Genomic DNA, 18,059 nt, shown 5'->3' with positions numbered 1-18,059 from the left:
AAAACTGCTGTAAACGATGCCGGTGCGATGATCTGAAAGATGGCCTTTGTGTTAACAGTGTTTAGTCCAGCCAGATGATTTAAGATGACAACCGTGGAGGATTTAAGATGACAATCTGGCAGACGGAGAGAAGTGTGTGTGTGTGTGTGTGTGTGTGTGTGTGTGTGTGTGTTGGACTATTAGGGTATAATGCTGCTGGATACAGTTGAAAATGCAGCCAGTGCTCCAGTTCCATTTTTATTAAAGGCACCGTAAAGTTTCAAAGGTTTATTGGAGTGGAGTTTTATTAAAATCCATAAAAAAAGACTCCTAATGATCCATTTCTCTAACCAGTACTCACATACAGATGGTTTACTTATTAATTGATTCATTGTGCCATTTTGAAATATCTTCTCAGAAGTGGCCCCCAAAAAATGTTTCCGTTGATGGTAAAACCTGGCCATCCGGATGACATGGATGCATTCTCCCGAATGAATGGGCGCTTTGCTTCCATAGAGAACTGGGCAGAGGCAGGAGCAGTTTCGCCACACGATGCACATTCTCCCTCAGTCCTCTATTTAATGTGTCTGTCTGTGTTGTTGTGAACCATGGCATTGACTGGACAGGCTTGAGAGGGAGTGAGCTGCACAGCCGCTGTTGCACGTACAGATTTGTAGAGCGCATGGAGGAACTGGTGGTGTCTCCTAACAGGTGTGGACACATCATCCACACTGCAGATGCATCTGTGCAGGTGCTGCGCCCCCTTATGCACACATGCGCGCACACACACACACTGCAGGAGTCACAGGTACAGCTGGGAGCCGTTGTTGTGAGTCTTGAGTGCGATGATGTAACCGTGTCCCATTTGTGTGGGGGAGGAAGAGCGAGGAAGGAGAGGACGGGTGTAGAAGAGGAGGAGGGGGCGGAGGAGGAGGGCAGAGGGAACTCGTCTCAGCCGTCTCTCATTGTCAGCCCGCGATCATGTGACCTCTTGGCATTTGAGAAACCACAAGCACCTGGAGCAGGGTTAAATGTCAGCCTGCCTCTCTCTCTCTCTCACACACACACACACACACACACACAGTTTAGGCAGGTTTCTCTTAACGCTCAGCTGTCTTGGTGTGATACACAGCCAGGTCTGCAGGATTCCAGCAAGCTTTGCACGCAAAATCCCATTCCTACAGGCTGTACGAGGTGAACCTTAAGAGTAAATATGACACTGCTGTGGTGTGGAAATTAGAAATGCAATCTCCTCCAGCTGCTGCAGTGTCTCCGTCTCTGTGTTTGTAAGGAACACCAAGCTCTTCTCCCTCTTTGATAAGGACTGCCTGGAGGTAAACTGTGTGATAGCTAATCAATGCTCTGATGAAACCAGAGTCAACTAACGAGTGGATCTTCTACTGACAGAATGACTTTATTTTATGTCACGCTGTCTGAGAAGGAGATGCAACTGTGAAACGGCCTTAAACAAGTTTCAGTTTTCATAATTTTCTGATATTAATGGATGTGTTATGAAAATAGTATTATAAAGGTTATTGTTTTATGGACAATAACACATGGACATTGTTAAGCAGTGTGATTCCTCACCTCCTGCTGTGTGTGTGTGTGTGTGTGTGTCTCTCTCAGGGTCTCCTGTGTACTCAGTGGCCTGGGGCCCGGACTCTGATAGGATCCTGTACACGTCAGGCAGACTGCTGATAATCAAGCCCCTGCAACCTAGCGCCAAGCTCCTACAGGTACTGTGAGTGTGTATGGGGTTTGAAGACCTCGCACTCCAGTGAGTATTTTTCTTGTTCATGTACATTTGTTTATTGTTTTTGGCACTGAATTGTGCCTGGGACCCTGAGTAAACACCAGAGGGTTTAGTGTGCACCCCCCCCACCTCCTCCCTCCCCCTGAGCAGAGCAACAGCTGGCAGTGTATGGAGAAACCCCCTGCACAACTCTGAGCCCTACAACCCCCCCAAACCCCCTCACCCCATCCCCCTGCTCCCTTTGGGAGAGACAGAGCCGTGGGAGAGAGAGGGGTTTGGGGAGGTGGGGGGGTGGAGATCAGGATTTGTAGTGATAACCTTCACATGGCAGGAGGAGAAAGGAGACAATGACTGAATTGACTCCTCCTCTCGTCCTCCTTTTATGGCACGTGCCTCTGGTTATCTGTTGGTCGATACATCTCATGAGTATTGACCTACAGTGCATTCAGAAAGTATTTAGACCCTTTGACTTTTTCCACATTTTGTTACGTTCTAATTCTAAAATTGATTAAATTGGGGCGTCTGGTTGCCTAGTGGTTAGAGCGTTGGGCCAGTTACCGAAAGGTTGCTGGATCGAATCCCCGAGATGACAAGGTAAAAATCTGTTGTTCTGCCCCTGAACAAGGCAGTTAACCCACTGTTCCCCGGTAGGCCATCATTGTAAATAAGAACTGGTTCTTAACTGACTTGCCTAGTTAAATAAAGGTAACTTTTTTTTTGTCGTTTTTTTCCTCATCAATCTAGACACAATACCCCATAATGACAAAGCAAAAACAGGTCTTTAGATTTTTTTGAAAATGTATGAAAAAATACATATTCACATTTACATAAGTATTCAGACCCTTTACTCAGTACTTTGTTGAAGCACCTTTGGCAGCGATTACAGCCTCGAGTCTTCTTGGATATGATGCTACAAGCTTGGCACACCTGTATTTGAGGAGTTTCTCCCATTCTTCTCTGCAAATCCTGCGTCGCTGCACAGCTTTTATCTGGTCTCTCCAGAGATGTTCAGAAACTTGTCCCGAAGCCACTCCTGCGTTGTCTTGGCTGTGTGCTTAGGGTCGTTGTCCTGTTGGAAGGTGAACCTTCGCCCCAGTCTGAGCAGGTTTTCATCAAGGATCTCTCTGTACTTTGCTCTGTTCATCTTTCCCTCTATCCTGACTAGTCTCCCAGTCCTTGCCGCTGAAAAACATCCCCACAGCATGATGCTGCCACCACCATGTTTCACCGTAGGGATGGTGCCAGGTTTCCTCCAGACGTGATGCTTGGCATTCAGGCCAAAAAAATTAAATCTTGATTTTATCAGACGAGAGAATCTTGTTTCTCATGGTCTGAGTCCTTTAGGTGCCTTTTGGCAAACTCCAAGAGGGCTGTCATGTGCCTTTTTACTGAGGAGTGGCTTCCCTCTGGCCACTACCATAAAGGCCTGATTGGTGGAGTGCTGCAGATATTGTTGTTCTTCTAGAAGGTTCTCCCATCTCCACAGAGGAACTCTGGAACTCTGTCAGAGTGACCATCGTGTTCTTGGTCACCTCCCTGACCAAGGCCCTTCTCCCCCGATTGCTCAGTTTGGCTGGGCAGCCAGCTCCAGGAAGAGTCTTGGTGGTTCCAAACTTCTTCCATTTAAGAATGATGAAGGCCTTCAATGCTGCAGACAATTTTTGGTACCCTTCCCCAGGTCTCTGCCTCGACACAATCCTGTCTTGGAGCTCTACGGACAATTCCTTCGACCTCATGACCTGTTTTTTGATCTGATATGCACTGTCAAGTGTGGGACCTTATCTAGACAGGTGTGTGCCTTTCCAAATCATATCCAATCAATTGAATGTACCTCAGGTGGACTCCAGTCAAGTTGTAGAAACATCTCAAGGATGATCAATGGAAGCAGGATGCACCTGAGCTCAATTTCGAGTCTCATAGCAAAGGGTCTGAATACTTGTGTAAATAAGGTATTTCTGTTTTTTAGTTTTAATACATTTGCAAAAAAGACAAAAAACCTGTTTTCGCTTTGCCATTATGGGGTACTGTGTAGATGGAGGGGGGGAAATTATTTCATCAGTTTTAGAATAAGGCTGTAGCGTAACAATGTGGAAGAAGTCAGGTCTGAATACTTTCTGAATGCACTGTAAGTGTGACTGTCCAACCATTCCTTACTTTTTTGAAGGGGAAACTATTCTGACAATTTTTCCCAGTCTCATTCGGCATGCTGAACAATAAGCAACACATCAGGATGTGTCAGTAAGTCACTTGGCTAATGTTAGTGTGTGTGTTTTAACAGAGATGTAATGGGGTCTCTGACGGGGACGTGTGTGTGATCTCGTAGCCTTGGCGACCTGTGAAGGCTCTGCCCTGTTTCCAATTAGAGCCAAGTCCAAGCTATTACATTAACGCAGAGCAGACTTGGAGGCTGTCAGAGCGAGCACCTCGCTCGACCTATAGCTCTCTCTCTCTTCTTGTCTACTAGGCTCCTTATGATAAGAATGCTCTCCCTGTATTTGCTTTGTCTTGTCTTCATGCAGTCTTCTCCTGCTTGTCCTTGGCAAAAAAAACTCGGAGTCATATTAGTCTTCAGCCCAGCGTGTAGTATATTGATATGGATCTGCAACCCCCCCCCCCCCCTTTCCTTTCCTCTCTTTCCTTCCCTCTGTCTCTCAGGTGTGGGGAAAGAGCCTGGGACTGGTTAACTGAGGTGTGATCTTGAATTTATTGGTTGGGTATGGAGAATATCACTGCTCTCGCATAAACATCTGCTCTTTCTCTGCTCCCTCCTCTCTTCCTTGTCCCTCGCTCCCTTCCTCTCCCCAGTGGAAGGCCCATGATGGGATCATTCTGAAGGTGGACTGGAACTCTGTGAATGACCTGATACTGTCAAGTGGAGAGGACTGTAAATACAAGGTCAAGTGTGTCCAGTGATCCAAAAATGATGACCTGTGTTATAACGTGTGTATCACGCAGTCGCAATACTGTGTAATTGACCGTGTTCCTTCTCCCACTTCTCTCTCGCTCTCTCCCCCTCCTTCCCGTCATCTCCCTCCTGTCATCTCCCTCCTTCCCCCTCTCTCAGGTGTGGGACAGCTATGGTCGTCTGCTATACACGTCCTCGTCACATGACTACCCTGTGACCTCGGTGTCCTGGTCTCCGGATGGGGAGGTGTTCGCCGTGGGCTCCTTCAACACCCTGCGCCTCTGTGACAAGACCGGGGTAAGGGCTCCCCTCCCCCCACCACACGTCCACAGCCAACCCCTCACACACCTCTGTGACAAGACCGGGGTAAGGCCTCCCCTCCCCCCACCACACGTCCACAGCCAACCCCTCACACACCTCTGTGACAAGACCGGGGTAAGGGCTCCCCTCCCCCCACCACACGTCCACAGCCAACCCCTCACACACCTCTGTGACAAGACCGGGGTAAGGGCTCCCCTCCCCCCACCACACGTCCACAGCCAACCCCTCACACACCTCTGTGACAAGACCGGGGTAAGGGCTCCCCTCCCCCCACCACACGTCCACAGCCAACCCCTCACACACCTCTGTGACAAGACCGGGGTAAGGGCTCCCCTCCCCCCACCACACGTCCACTGCCAACCCCTCACACACCTCTGTGTACTGTCACTGTGTGTGTTTCAGTGTGACAAACCTGGTTCTGTAAGAGGTCCTCCATCTCTTCCCTAGTGTGTGGAAGTAGATGGTGAATGCATGGTGTGAGTCTCTCTCTGTACACCTCACTCACTAGTCTCTGTCACATGTCAGTAGTAATAGCTGGTGCTGATAGTGCTGTTGATGGTAAGTGGACTTGTAATGAGCGAGTGATGGATGGTATGTAGCCCAGGTAGCCTAGTGGTTAGAGCGTTGGACTTATAACCGAAAGGTTGCAAGATCGAATCCCCAGAATCTGTGGTTCTGCCCCTGAACAAAGCAGTTAACCCACTGTTCCTAGGCCGTCATTGAGAATAAGAATTTGTTCTTAACTGACTTTCCTAGTTAAATAAAGGTAAAATATAACGTTTTATTATTCTTCAACGTATGGCCAGAAACAATATATCTTAGCTGGATTTCTTGTTTAGTTAGAATGGAAATGTCAGTGTATTGCTCTATGAGACGTGGCCTAATGAAAACAAACAGCACAGGGCTCTGGTCCTCTGCACTGATCACCACTCATTTCATGCTACATTTTGATCTAATTAGAATCAAATGGCATTTTTTTTTCACCAAAACAAATGGTCTGGAGAGAGACTGAGCCAACGCAGATGTCTACACAACACCGGGGTTATGAAAGAGGTTGTGTGTGTGCTTGTAAACACTGTGTATTTGAGTTTGTGCATGCATGTGTGTATTCAAGGGTATTAGCTTTCACTTGTCTAGTTGTTACAGATCAGTGTGGATGAAGGAAAGTAGATGTGGAGAGGAGGGAAGCCATCTTGTTCTTCTGAGTTGAACCCTCAGTAGGACGCTATTCCATTCAAGCCTATTACTAGCTTTTGGGGATTACGAGTTAGAAACAAGTTAGCAGCAAGAGTACAGTAATAAGCAGTATCTTTTCACACTGTAAATATTGCTTGACTTTAAAATTGTTTTGGAGTACACAAATCCAACTGAGACCACAAACTCTCTGAGCGGGTGTTTGTTCACTCTCTTCACTTCTATCCAACTGAGACCACATCTCTGAGCGGGTGTAATTTTTTATACATATCCACTACCACAAATCTCTAGCTGTAATTTTTTGGATACACAAATCCACTAACCACAAATCTTACGTTAATTTCTCCTCTCTGAGCTATTAATAAACTCTCTGAGCTTATATAAATCCAACTGAGACCACAAACTCTCTGAGCGGGTGTAATTCTTTTGGAGTACATAAATCCAACTGAGACCACAACTCTCTGAGCGGGTGTAATTGTGTCAAATAATGAACCTAAATCACCTTTCTTCACAATGACAATCGTGTCTCTGTGTTGTGAGTTTGTTTACGTTGTGGGTCTGTTCCATTGTTTGTCATTGCGCCACTCTGTGTCTTGTGGTGGGGTTGACTGTGGCGCTCTCTCTCTCTCTCTGATGACGCGTACAGTAACTCTAACTGGGGTAAGGGTCTGTTTGCCTTCACCTCCTCCCAGGCTACAGAGGGAGAGTGTGGTGTATACTGTAGCCTGGCCCTGGCCTGCCGTGGGAGGGTTGCGCAACACCAGGGAGAAGAAGATTGAGGAAGAAGAGAAACAAAGAGAGGAGAGAAAGAGAAGGCCACTGAAAAGTCACTTCGTAACTGCTCCTTGATAAGTTGATGAATCTGATCCTGTGTTCCCAGCGGCCCTTGCTTTCATTCTCATGCACATTTGGTGTGTATGCTGTGTTCCAGTACGTGCAGGGTAACTGTTGCATCCCTGCCTGTATCTGGGCTGTAGTTGGGCTGCGGTGCAGAAGGAGTTAAGCACAGTGAGGAATCTTTACTGTTACTACCGTGACTAATGGGCAGGAGTTTCATTCTGTATCTGGTACAATGAAACCTTGCACTTTACAGAGCGCTGCCTCAGCAGGAACGGCCAAGCACGTTTAACCCCTAACCTCCAGCAGGGCTTCTCTCCTCCTCTCTATCTATCTCTCTGTCACTTTTTTCTTTTTCTCTCTATCTCTCTCTCTTTCACTCTCTCTCTCCCTCCATGGACAGATGAAGTGCATTACCCTCCTCATTATCACAGGGCTGGGAGGAGGGGGAATACCCCATTACACACACACACACACACACACACACACACACACACACACACACACACACACAGATACTGAGGCACACATTAACAAAGATGCACAGATACAAACACACATGTTGAGGCTATTCTCAACGTCAGCCCTTGATCTTGATCACTTTTTCACTGATCACTTTTTCTCATGTTTTTTGTTGTTGATGGATGGTTGATTATCTTGATATATGTCTCTCTATTGACTTGAATAAGAGAGAAACTGTTAGGGGCTTGTCCCCAGCCCCTCTCCTCTTTAGGCATGGCAGATCTTAGATTCTCTATTAAGCACAAAGCAATACACTGTCACTTTTTTTTACTGGATTTGAGCACAAGAAGTGAGTGTGTCTGTGGATAAGTGTGCGTGCGTGCGTGCGTGCGTGCGTCCGTGCATGCACTCCAATGGGCCTGCGAGACAACAGTCTATTTACGAGGCACTGCAGCTGGTGTCTAGCGTCTGGACTCTGTCACGATCCCTGACACTGTGACACTCACTAACAAGTGTGACTCATTGTGCCCTCTCTCCTTCCCTCTCTGTCTTTCTCTTGCCTTGCCTTCCCCCCTTTCTCTCTCTCTCTCTCCCCCCTTTCTCTCTCGTCTGCAGAGCGGTACACAGACACTATCGTAGACCCTGTTAGTGTGTGTGTGTTCGACTAATTTGTCAGAATAACAAATACAGTCTGACGCTCCTGTGGATGCAATGACATCACGGTAAGATGGTAGGTTGTTTTTCTGTCTTCAACTTTCCTCTCTACCATGAAGACCTCTGCAGACTCTTCCAAACAGAAACCCCCACTCCAGCTTACTGAAAACCAAACACACGCACACCAGACGCCGCGTTCTGTCCCATGTTGGGTCTTGTTTCAGGCCTTAATTGATATGTCCAGAACAATCATTGGGCTATTAATACCTGCTGTTCCCGCGATGTGGTTGGGACTGAAGACGTGGCCCAGCTCTGGCCCAGTCCAGGAACCAGGAACCCTTCACTCCACTAATTAGCCAAAACCAGTGTACAATGGCTGTCCTGCTATAGAAAGCCTATACTTAATCAGGAGCGGCTGATGGCTTCTTAAAGCTGCTATTTGCCCATCTATTTGACCTCATATGAAACAGCGCTATGACATGAAGTCAGAAATGTGTTCTAAATCTGCGCTGGGTTTCCTACCACCCGAGACACACACACACACACACACACACACACACACACACACACACACACACATTGGAAGTGGAAAGTCTGAGGCTCCCTCTCCACTCCCATAACATCTGCCTGCCCCACTCACACAGTCATGATTGAGTGTAAAACCAGTGGTATCTGGTGTAATGCAGATATTATTTTGCGCGACACGCAAAATGTCCCGAATCAATGCAATTGTTGATTTAATGATTTATCGTCTCCAGCTGTGATTCTTCTGCCTGCTCTAATATCAGTGTGTTGGCTCACATAGCTACACAGAAAACACTCCATACAATGGCTTCTGATAGCGTTTGGAAACATTGTAGGAGCGTTTTTTTGTGTAACATGTGGAGAATCCTATGAGGTCAGTCTGGTCTGACCTCTGTCCCATCCTGCTCTCTCTCTCTCCTCAGATTCAGTGTTTAATAGTCACATGTACAGGGTTGCAGGTGTGATTACTGGGTACCCTGAACATCTTAGGCTCCAACATGCAGTACTAAGTGAAATACAATGATGTAAATGGTAATAAAACAATGTATAGAAGTATAAATATTACTATATACATCATAACTGTAGCAGTGATGAATAAATACATATCTTTGGGGTGGAGGCAGAGTAAAGACTGCTGGGGGGGTGTCCATAGGGGGAGCAGCATGACCATTGAAGGGGTGTGGGGAGTGAAATAAAAACAATACAAATGATTATTATAAAAATATATAATATTCATATTAACAACTGCAACAGTGATGAATGTCATTGGGGTGGGGACAGGGTAAAAGTCATAGGGGGAGCAGCATGTCAGGTAAGTGACTGTTGGGGGGGGGGAATGTCCATATGGGAAGTAATAGGGGGGGAGAGGGGAATAAGGTAGATGACTAGTGGTGGCTATTCAGCAGCTTGATGGTCTGAGGGTAGAAAGTCTTGCTGTTTTTGCCATGATGCTCCTGTACTGCCCACATCTGAGTAATTGAATCGGGGAGAACAGTGCATGGCTTTGGTGGCTGGGAGTCCCTGATGATCTTCTTGGCCTTCCTGAGACACCTGGTGTTTTAGGTGTCCTGTAAGGCAGGCAGTGTGCACCCAATGGTGCGTTTGGCTGTACGTATCACCCTCTGAACAGCCTTGCGGTCCGTGGTGGTGAAGTTTCCGTACCAGGCTGTGACGCAGCCCGACAGTATGCTCTCGATGGTGCTCCCGTAGATCACTGTGATGGCCCTCGGGACAGGCCAGATTTCTTCTGCATCCTGAGGGTGAAGAGTCGCTGTCGTGCCTTCACCATGTTGTCTGTGTGGTTAGACCATTTAATTTTCTCTGAGATGTGTACGCTGAGGAATTTGAAGTTATTGACCGTCTCCGCTGCGGCCCTGTTGAGGAGGATGTGGGTGTCCAGCCTGGTTCCTCCTGATGTCCACAATCACAATATTTGTTTTGCTAACATTAAGGGGGAGATTGTTTACCTGGCACCACGGTATCAGAGTGCCTTGTTGTTGGTAATCAGACCTACTACTGTTGTGTCGTCAGCGAACTTGATGATGGCGTTGGAACTGTGTGAGGCCATGCAATCGTGGGTATACAGGAAATACAGGAGGGGACTAAGGACGCACCCTTGTGGGGCCCCCTTGTTGAGAATCAGTGTCAAGGAGGTAATGTTGGTACCGTCACAACATGGGGGCGGCCCGTCAGGAAGTCCAGGACCGAGTTGCATAGGGAGACGTTCAGACCCAGGGCCATGAGCTTTGTATTGAGTTTATAGGGCACTATGTTATTGTAGGCCGAGCTGTAGTCGATGAACAGCATCCTCACATATGCATTCCTTTTGTCCAGGTGGGTGAGGGCAGTGTCGATTGCGTCGTCTGTGGATCTGTCAGGGCGATAGGTGAAAGAGGGTCACGTGTGTCGGGGAGGGAGGCGGTGATATGTTCTTTGACTAGCCTCTCAAAGCACTTCATGTTGACGGAAGTGAGTGCTACTGGTTGGTAGTCGTCCAGTTTCTTTCTCCAGGTGGGCATAGCAACCGGAGCTAGGGAGAGGTTGAAAATGTCAGAGAACACAACAGCCAACAGGTCTGCACATGCTCTGAGGGCACGGCTAGGGATGCTGTCTGGGCCGGCAGCCTTGAGGGTTAACACGTTTGAATGACTTACATGTGTAGCCCATGTTGTCATTGGGCGCTCTCTTCGGCAGCTCAGTGTCATTGTGCTCGAATCGTGACAAAAAGGTGTTTAACTCCTCCGGTAGGTTGGCGTTGGTGATCGTGATGTGGCTGGCTTTTCTTCTCTCAATCCGTGATAGTTAGGAGCCTCTGCCACATTCGCCTTGTGTCCAACCCGCTGAATTGCTCCTCCACTTTGTCACTTTACTTGTTTAGGTCGTATTTGTACTGTTTAACCATATTTTTGTCCCCAGTCACCTTGCCCAGTTTATAAGCAGCATCTCTCTTTTTCAGTTTTTATTTAAGGCTGCTATCAATCCACATTTTTTGATTCCTCATCCCCGCCCCTGGGTCGCTCTCTTTTCTCTTGTCTATTTGCCATGGCCTCTGTCTTTCTCCTAACTGACTTCTTATCCCACCACTCATATTTCCTCAGTTTTATCTATCTTGTCCTTCTTTCTCTCTAGGGAATGTACTGTATGTGACTTTAGGTTCCCTGTGAGGCCCCTTCACTTAGACTTTGTAAGGCTGGGATCAGTGTGTCTCCCTTCCTTTCTATAAAGTATCAGTTTCTATTCTCCAGGCTGTACCACTCCAGTGTGCCCTGCTTGGCTGCCAGCCTCTGGCCAACGGCTGGCCTGGAAACGCTCCCTGCCGCTGGAGCGATATAAAAGGCCTCTAAACTAAACGCTGGTTTGAGTCCTGAAGCGCTCTTAGTGGAGCATGAAAAGGGCAGAGAAAACGATTGTAGATTTATTAGTCTTTTCTGCTTTATCTGTTTTCATCACATTAGCTATGATGGTTAGCGCAATGCAGATGGCGAAAATGTCACTGTAAAAGTGAGAGGGCAGGCTGCAAGAGTTGGACAGGGGGAAAGAAAGGGAGAGGAGAGCTGCGTGGAAAAACAGCAGATGTGGAGGGGGTTACACACTAGAGAGGGAGAGAGAGAGCGCAGTGAAACAAAGAGAGTCCTGAGTCAGCAACGGCAGAGCAGTTTTCTCCCCAGGCAACTGGGCTGGGCTCCTCCTCTCTCTCTCTCGCTCTCTCTCTCTGTCTCTCTCTCTCTGTCTCTCTGTCTCTTTCTGCCTGACACACTCCACATGCTCCTACTTTGTCTCCTCGATCTCCTCCTTCTCTTGCTCTCTCTCTTTCAAAAAGTCCTATGCTTTATTGCCATGGCGTTTACAGGTACAACAATCTTGTTAAAGACAGTTAATTAGATAAAGTATTAAGATAACTATCAAATGAACTAAATGAGAAACAGAAAAAAAGGTGAACTTTCCCTCACTACACACTTTTTCTCCACCTTTCTCCTCCCCTTATGAGCCAAACTCTCTACTTTACATGTGCTCTCGCTCTCTCGCTCTTTCACTCACTCTCTCTCTGCAACCAGCTGCAGTTTAGAGAGGGAGAGAGTTTAAGCAGTGAAAAGGGCACTTTGGGTCTATCTTTACCACTAAGTCAAGACTCTCTTCCTTCACACATTTTCTCTGTTTTCTTTTAAATCATTTTTACTTCTCCTTTTAACATGTCTGGGTGAGGTTGCCTATGAAATGTTTTTGAACAAGTGGACACATTCTGGTTTTACCAGCCTCTACTTCTCAGCCAGTTAAAACAGCCATCAAATGTATGTCTCTTCAGTTTGCGTGGTAATAACACAGGCTGGCACTGCAGGCAGGTTCAAGTCCTGGTCTTAAATGAGCAGTGCAGGACAGTGGAATGCTACATCAACCCGCATCAATGAAAAAGCAGCCTTCTATTTTCTCTCTTTTATAACAGCTCTCTTCGGTCACGTGTGTCTTCAGGTAAGGATGTGGAGGGACGGGCATTACCAGGTGTTGGTTTGCTGTGCTTGGATTTTTGTTGGCACGGCTGATGGAAAAGTGTATGTGTTTCAGGGTCTTTTTTCAGATGATTGACTGCACTTCCTGTGTGTGTGTGTGTGTGTGTGTGTGTGTGTGTGTGTGTGTGTGTGTGTGTGTGTGTGTGTGTGTGTGTGTGTGTGTGTGTGTGTGTGTGTGTAATATCGGTCAGAGTGAGAGGCACTTGTTGACATGGTATTAATCTCTTGAGTTTGGCTTCAAGCTTGCCATGTTGGAAAGTGAACGGAGAGAGAGCTTGAAAAATAGTAAAAATAAGAGGGGGAGCAGCTGATGGTTTGACAAATGTAGTGTGGAACTGTCCAATATATCCTGTGAAGTTGGCTGGAGAGTGGGGCTGGGAGAATTGGTCTCCATAAACGATGGTGGTTACCCCCCTTTTCTCCTTTCCCCCACCCCTCCCCCTCTCTGGTCTGGTGTAGGGTGAGATGTATGACATACTGAGACAGTGCCATGCCAGGCCCTCTGATAGTCATCACTCCCCACACCACTAAATCACTACCTCCACACACAAGGCAAACATGTCACACACAGAGAGGGAGGGTAGAGGGGAAGGGGATGTACTGGGAGGCAAGATGAGGGTAACTCGAAGGAGTGAGATGTTTTAAAAAGGAAATTGGGTATAAAAAGTTGGAAGATGCAAAGAGAAAGTGAGTTAGGTGCTATATATAGAGTTTGTTAGAGTGCAAGATTAAAACATTTAAGAAGTGTTATTAATATCAATGTCAAAAGGACCTACATTCAGCTGAATTATTAACTTGACCCTGAAAGTACATAAAGCAGCCTCCACATTTCTCCCAAGGTTTGGTGTGTACGGTGTGAGAGATGTGTAGTGTTTATTTGGTGTGTTGTTGCTCTTGCGTTGGTGTGCATGCTTCCGTGTGTGTGTACTGAAGGCGACTGTTTATTGGTGTATCACTTCATTTTCACCCGCTTATTTACATGGCCCAGGCTCAGTGACGTAACAAGCAGGGCTGCCAAGTTCATTATGCTATTACTGGGGACCAGGGGGAGAGGGCAGGGGGGGATGGAGGAGTGAGGTAAGGAAAGGGGTAGGGGGTAGGAGTGGGGGTCAAATATTTTGGCTCCTCCCCAATGTTTCTCTCCTGTACTTGCGTGTGTGTTTATTAGTAGGGCTGTGACGGGTTTGGAAATGTGAGGTTATAGTATATTGGCCAGGCCAATGTACACTGTCACCGACATAACAATTCTGTTTGTACACTTGTTTACATGGATATGTTTCTTTAATAAAACCTATTATTAACAAGCCATTACACTTTGTTATTATCATGGCATTTCTTATTATTATTCAGGTTATTACTTATTAATCAACATATTAAGAGGATCTGTCACATTTCCGTATTGACACAACATTAACGGAGTCAAAATAAACATATGCCTACCTTGTCTATTGGCTTTTCTGCATATTTATTTTTAATACAGAAGCTATTTTGATGCACAAAACCATTCAAATGAAGTCTAATTTGTTTTCTCACACATTTCCCGAAATGTTCGCATAATGTCACAAACCCTGATGCTGCAAACCCCCATTCGATGGCAGTAGCAAGTAACGACGTCGTAATGAGATGAGAAATGCAGGTTAAGCTAGTGAAAATAGGCCTTTTACAAAATGAGATCATGACAGAAGCGTTTGAATCTTATTAAAGAGATTGAGTCCAGACAGGCTACTTTAGGAAGTTTATGAATGGACTTAGAGAGAATCATCGAATGCACATCCCAGTAAAAACACCCGTCAATCAAAGCCACCGGTGTATGTCAGACAAGCAAATATTTCTCCTTTCCTTTAAAACGTATTAGGCTTTCCGAAAGTAGGCAGAACATAATTAATTGAAAAGGGAAGAATGAAGGGGACAGCTATGCTATAGTATGAAGATGAAATTGACAAATATAAAAAAAAATCTACATCTGCCAAAATACGAAGTATACAAGCAGTGGACACTATTTCCGTGCTTTTAGGGCCTTAATACAATTCTTCCGAAAATGAGCGTGGCTTTACAACGTTTTCAAATTTGAAGAAAATACGGCAATCGGATACAAATTCATTGCTTTAACTAATTATGACAAATGTTAAGAAAATGTTGAACAATATAATTAAGTTACGTTACACGTTATGTTGGCTGACAATTTGTTAGCTACGCTGTCCTTACGAACTGCATAGCATATCATTACAGCAGTATTGTGTACCAGTATGTTAGCTAGATACCTAACGTTAGTTGGCTACTAATACATTGAACTTGCCAGTATATTAACTATATGCTATCTAACTAATTACCCAACGTACCCAAGATATAGCAAAGCAGTGCGACAAAAACAACACCATAGAGTTACACATGGGATAAACAAACGTAGTCAATAACACAATAGAAAAATCTATGTACAGTGGGTGCAAATTTAGAAGATTAGGGAGCTAAGGCAATAAGTAGGCCATAGAAGTGAAATAATTACAATTTAGTATTAACACTGGAGTGATAGATGTGCAGATGATGATGTGCAAGTAGAGATACTGGGGTGCAAAAGAGCAAAAAGATAAATAACAATATGGGGATGAGGTAGTTGGGTGTGCTATTTACAGATTGGCTGTGTACAGGTGCAGTGATCGGTAAGCTGCTCTGACAGCTGATGCTTAAAGTTAGACAGGGAGTTATAAGTCTCCAGCTTCAGTGATTTTTGCAATTCGTTCCAGTCATTGGCAGCAGAGAACTGGAAGGAAAGGCGGCCAAAGAAGGTGTTGGCTTTGGGGATGACCAGTGAAATATACCTGCTGGAGCGCGTGCTACGGGTGGGTGTTGCTATGGTGACCAGTGAGCTGAGATAAGGTGGGGCTTTACCTAGCAAACAGTTAAAGCAATCGGTTGAAGAGCATGCATTTAGTTTTACTAGCGTTTAAGAGCAGTTGGAGGCCACGGAAGGAGTGTTGTATGGCATTGAAGCTCATTTGGAGGTTTGTTAACAGTGTTCAAAGGGCCAGATGTATACAGAATAGTGTCGTCTGTGTAGAGGTGGATCAGAGAATCACCAGCAGCGAGAGCGACATCATTGATATATACAGAGAAAAGAGTCGGCCCGACGATTTGCCACAGTGAACTCTATCTGAGAAGTAGTTGGTGAACCAGGCGAGGCAGTCATTTTAGAAGCCAAGGCTATTGAGTCTGCGTTGATTGACAGAGTCGAAAAGCCTTGGCCAGGTCGATGAAGATGGCTGCACAGTACTGTCTTTTATCGATGCCGGTTGTGATATTGTTTAGGACCTTGAGCGTGGCTGAGGTGCACCCATGACCAGCTCGGAAACCAGGTTGCATAGTGGAGAAGGTACGGTGGGATTCAAAATGGTCGGTGATCTGTTTGTTAACTTGGCTTTCGAAGATTTTAGAAAGGCACGGCAGGATGGATATAGGTCTATAACAGTCTGGGTCTAGAGTGTCTCCCCCTTTGAAGAGGGGGATGACCGTCGCAGCTTTCCAATCTTTGGGGATCTCAGACGATACGAAAGAGAGGTTGAACAGGCTAGTAATAGGGGTTGCATCAATTTCAGCGGATAATTTTAGAAAGAGATGGTCCAGATTGTCTAGCCCAGCTGATTTGTAGGGATCCAGATTTTGCATCTCTCTCAGAACATCAGCTGTCTGGATTTGGGTGAAGAAGAAGGGGGGGGCTTGCGTGCTCTTATTCTCCATGGACTTTACAGTGTCCCTTTTACAGTGTCCCTTTTTGGAATTAGTGTAGCAGGATGCAAATTTCTGTTTGAAATAGCTAGCTTTAGCTTTCCTAACTGACTGTGTATATTGGTTCCTTACTTCCCTGTAAAGTTGCATATCGCGGGGGCTATTCGATGCTAATGCAGAACACAACAGGATGTTTTTGTGCTGGTCAATAATGTACAGACATGGGTATGGTCGGATGTGAGTTCAGTGGAGGTTAACCTAGGCATTGAGTGACGATGAGAGAGGTTTTGTCTCTAGAGGCACCAGTTAAGCCAGGTGAGGTCACTGCTTGTGTGGGGGTTGGGACAAAAGGGCTATCTAAGGCATATTGGGCATTGCTGGGGGCTTTACACTGAAATAAGACAATAATAACTAACCAAAACAGCAATAGACAAGGTATATTGACATTAGGGAGAGGCATGTGTAGCCGAGTGATCATAGGGTCCAATGAGCAGCAATAGGTGAGTCAGGGAGCCGTTCGGTAGTCGCTACTACGCTAGGCGAGCTGGAGACACGGCGATTCAGAAAGCTAGCAGGCCGGGGCTAGCAGATGGGCCTTGGCTAACTGACTGCTAGCTAGTTAGCTGGCTAGCTGCTGATGGAGGTTCCGATGCTGAAGTAAAAAAAATTGCAGATCTGTACCACATTGGCTGAGGCGGGTTGCAGGAAAGTATATTCAATTTGTAGACGGAAAGTGAGATTAAAATATATATGAAAAAACAAGGAAGAGGACTATTTACACGGTACAAGACAAACACACTGCTACGCCATCTTGGATAAACAACCAGAGCGCAGAATAACTTAATTTAAGAACGCTCAACACCCGTTGAATACGACCGGTGTCAGTAAACGTCTGGAAAAAAGTGTAACTAAATTGTTGCCAGCAGCACAATTAGTCATCAACGCTCTGGATAACATGAAAACAGCCTAACCAGGACCCGGCCTGATCAGATTGATTAGTCTAGAAATTAAGAAAAGATTCCTTATCAAATTAAACCATGCCAGGTTGGAGAGGATTGGCACATTGTCCATTTCACACAACATTAGCGCGTCATAGGCCTCAGAGCCAGAACAACCTTATCGACTGCTGTTGAATAATTAATGAATAGTCAGACACATCCAACTTTCTTTTTTTAAGAAGACAGATTTATTTGATTTACTCTTAAGCAATGAAAACGTGTGTTGTATAAAAGAAAGTCCACACATCAAATATCTTTTTACTGAAGTGCCATAGCCTATAATGCTACACCTCTTAGCATCTAGGTTAGCTGCTTGAGCATCAAAGGAAAGTTGGAAAGGGGAGATGTAGAAAGTCTAATAGACTAAATTAGCAAAACATTTACTTATCATTAGTTAACACTCCCTGCTATGTAGCCTGAGAAATAAGGTTAATGAAATTGGTAACTTATTAACATCAGAAAACATTTATAGTCTGACCATCTCTGAAACACACTTAGGTAATTCAGTAGTAGCTATACATGGTTATAGAATATATTGAAAAGATTGAAATGCAAATGGAGGGGGTGTTGCCATGTATGTCCAGAGTCATATTCCTGTTAGGCTGAGAGAGGATCTCATGTCACATTATTTGGAAGTAATATGGCTATAGGTTAATCTGTCTCACCTAAAGCCTATTCTCTTAGGAAGTTGCTAAAGACACCCAAGT

The 18,059-nt window shown here is 45.6% G+C and overlaps 1 protein-coding gene across 2 annotated transcripts in view; it reads left to right on the top strand.

Annotated features, from left to right (window-relative positions):
* The window catches only part of LOC106580944 (intraflagellar transport protein 80 homolog), a 123,706-nt gene that overhangs the window by 7,328 nt on the left and 98,319 nt on the right, over window positions 1-18,059 (top strand). For both annotated transcript variants that reach the window (XM_045703694.1, XM_014162536.2), the window contains exons 6-8: window positions 1,606-1,715; window positions 4,538-4,627; window positions 4,797-4,934. In XM_045703694.1, coding sequence (XP_045559650.1) covers window positions 1,606-1,715; window positions 4,538-4,627; window positions 4,797-4,934 — 338 coding nt within the window. The remainder of the gene's footprint in view (window positions 1-1,605; window positions 1,716-4,537; window positions 4,628-4,796; window positions 4,935-18,059) is intronic.

This window comes from Salmo salar, chromosome ssa20, assembly GCF_905237065.1.
Source record: "Salmo salar chromosome ssa20, Ssal_v3.1, whole genome shotgun sequence".
NCBI lineage: Eukaryota > Metazoa > Chordata > Actinopteri > Salmoniformes > Salmonidae > Salmo > Salmo salar.
Note: the sequence above shows the minus strand (reverse complement) of the source record. Positions and strands in the feature narration are given on the sequence as shown.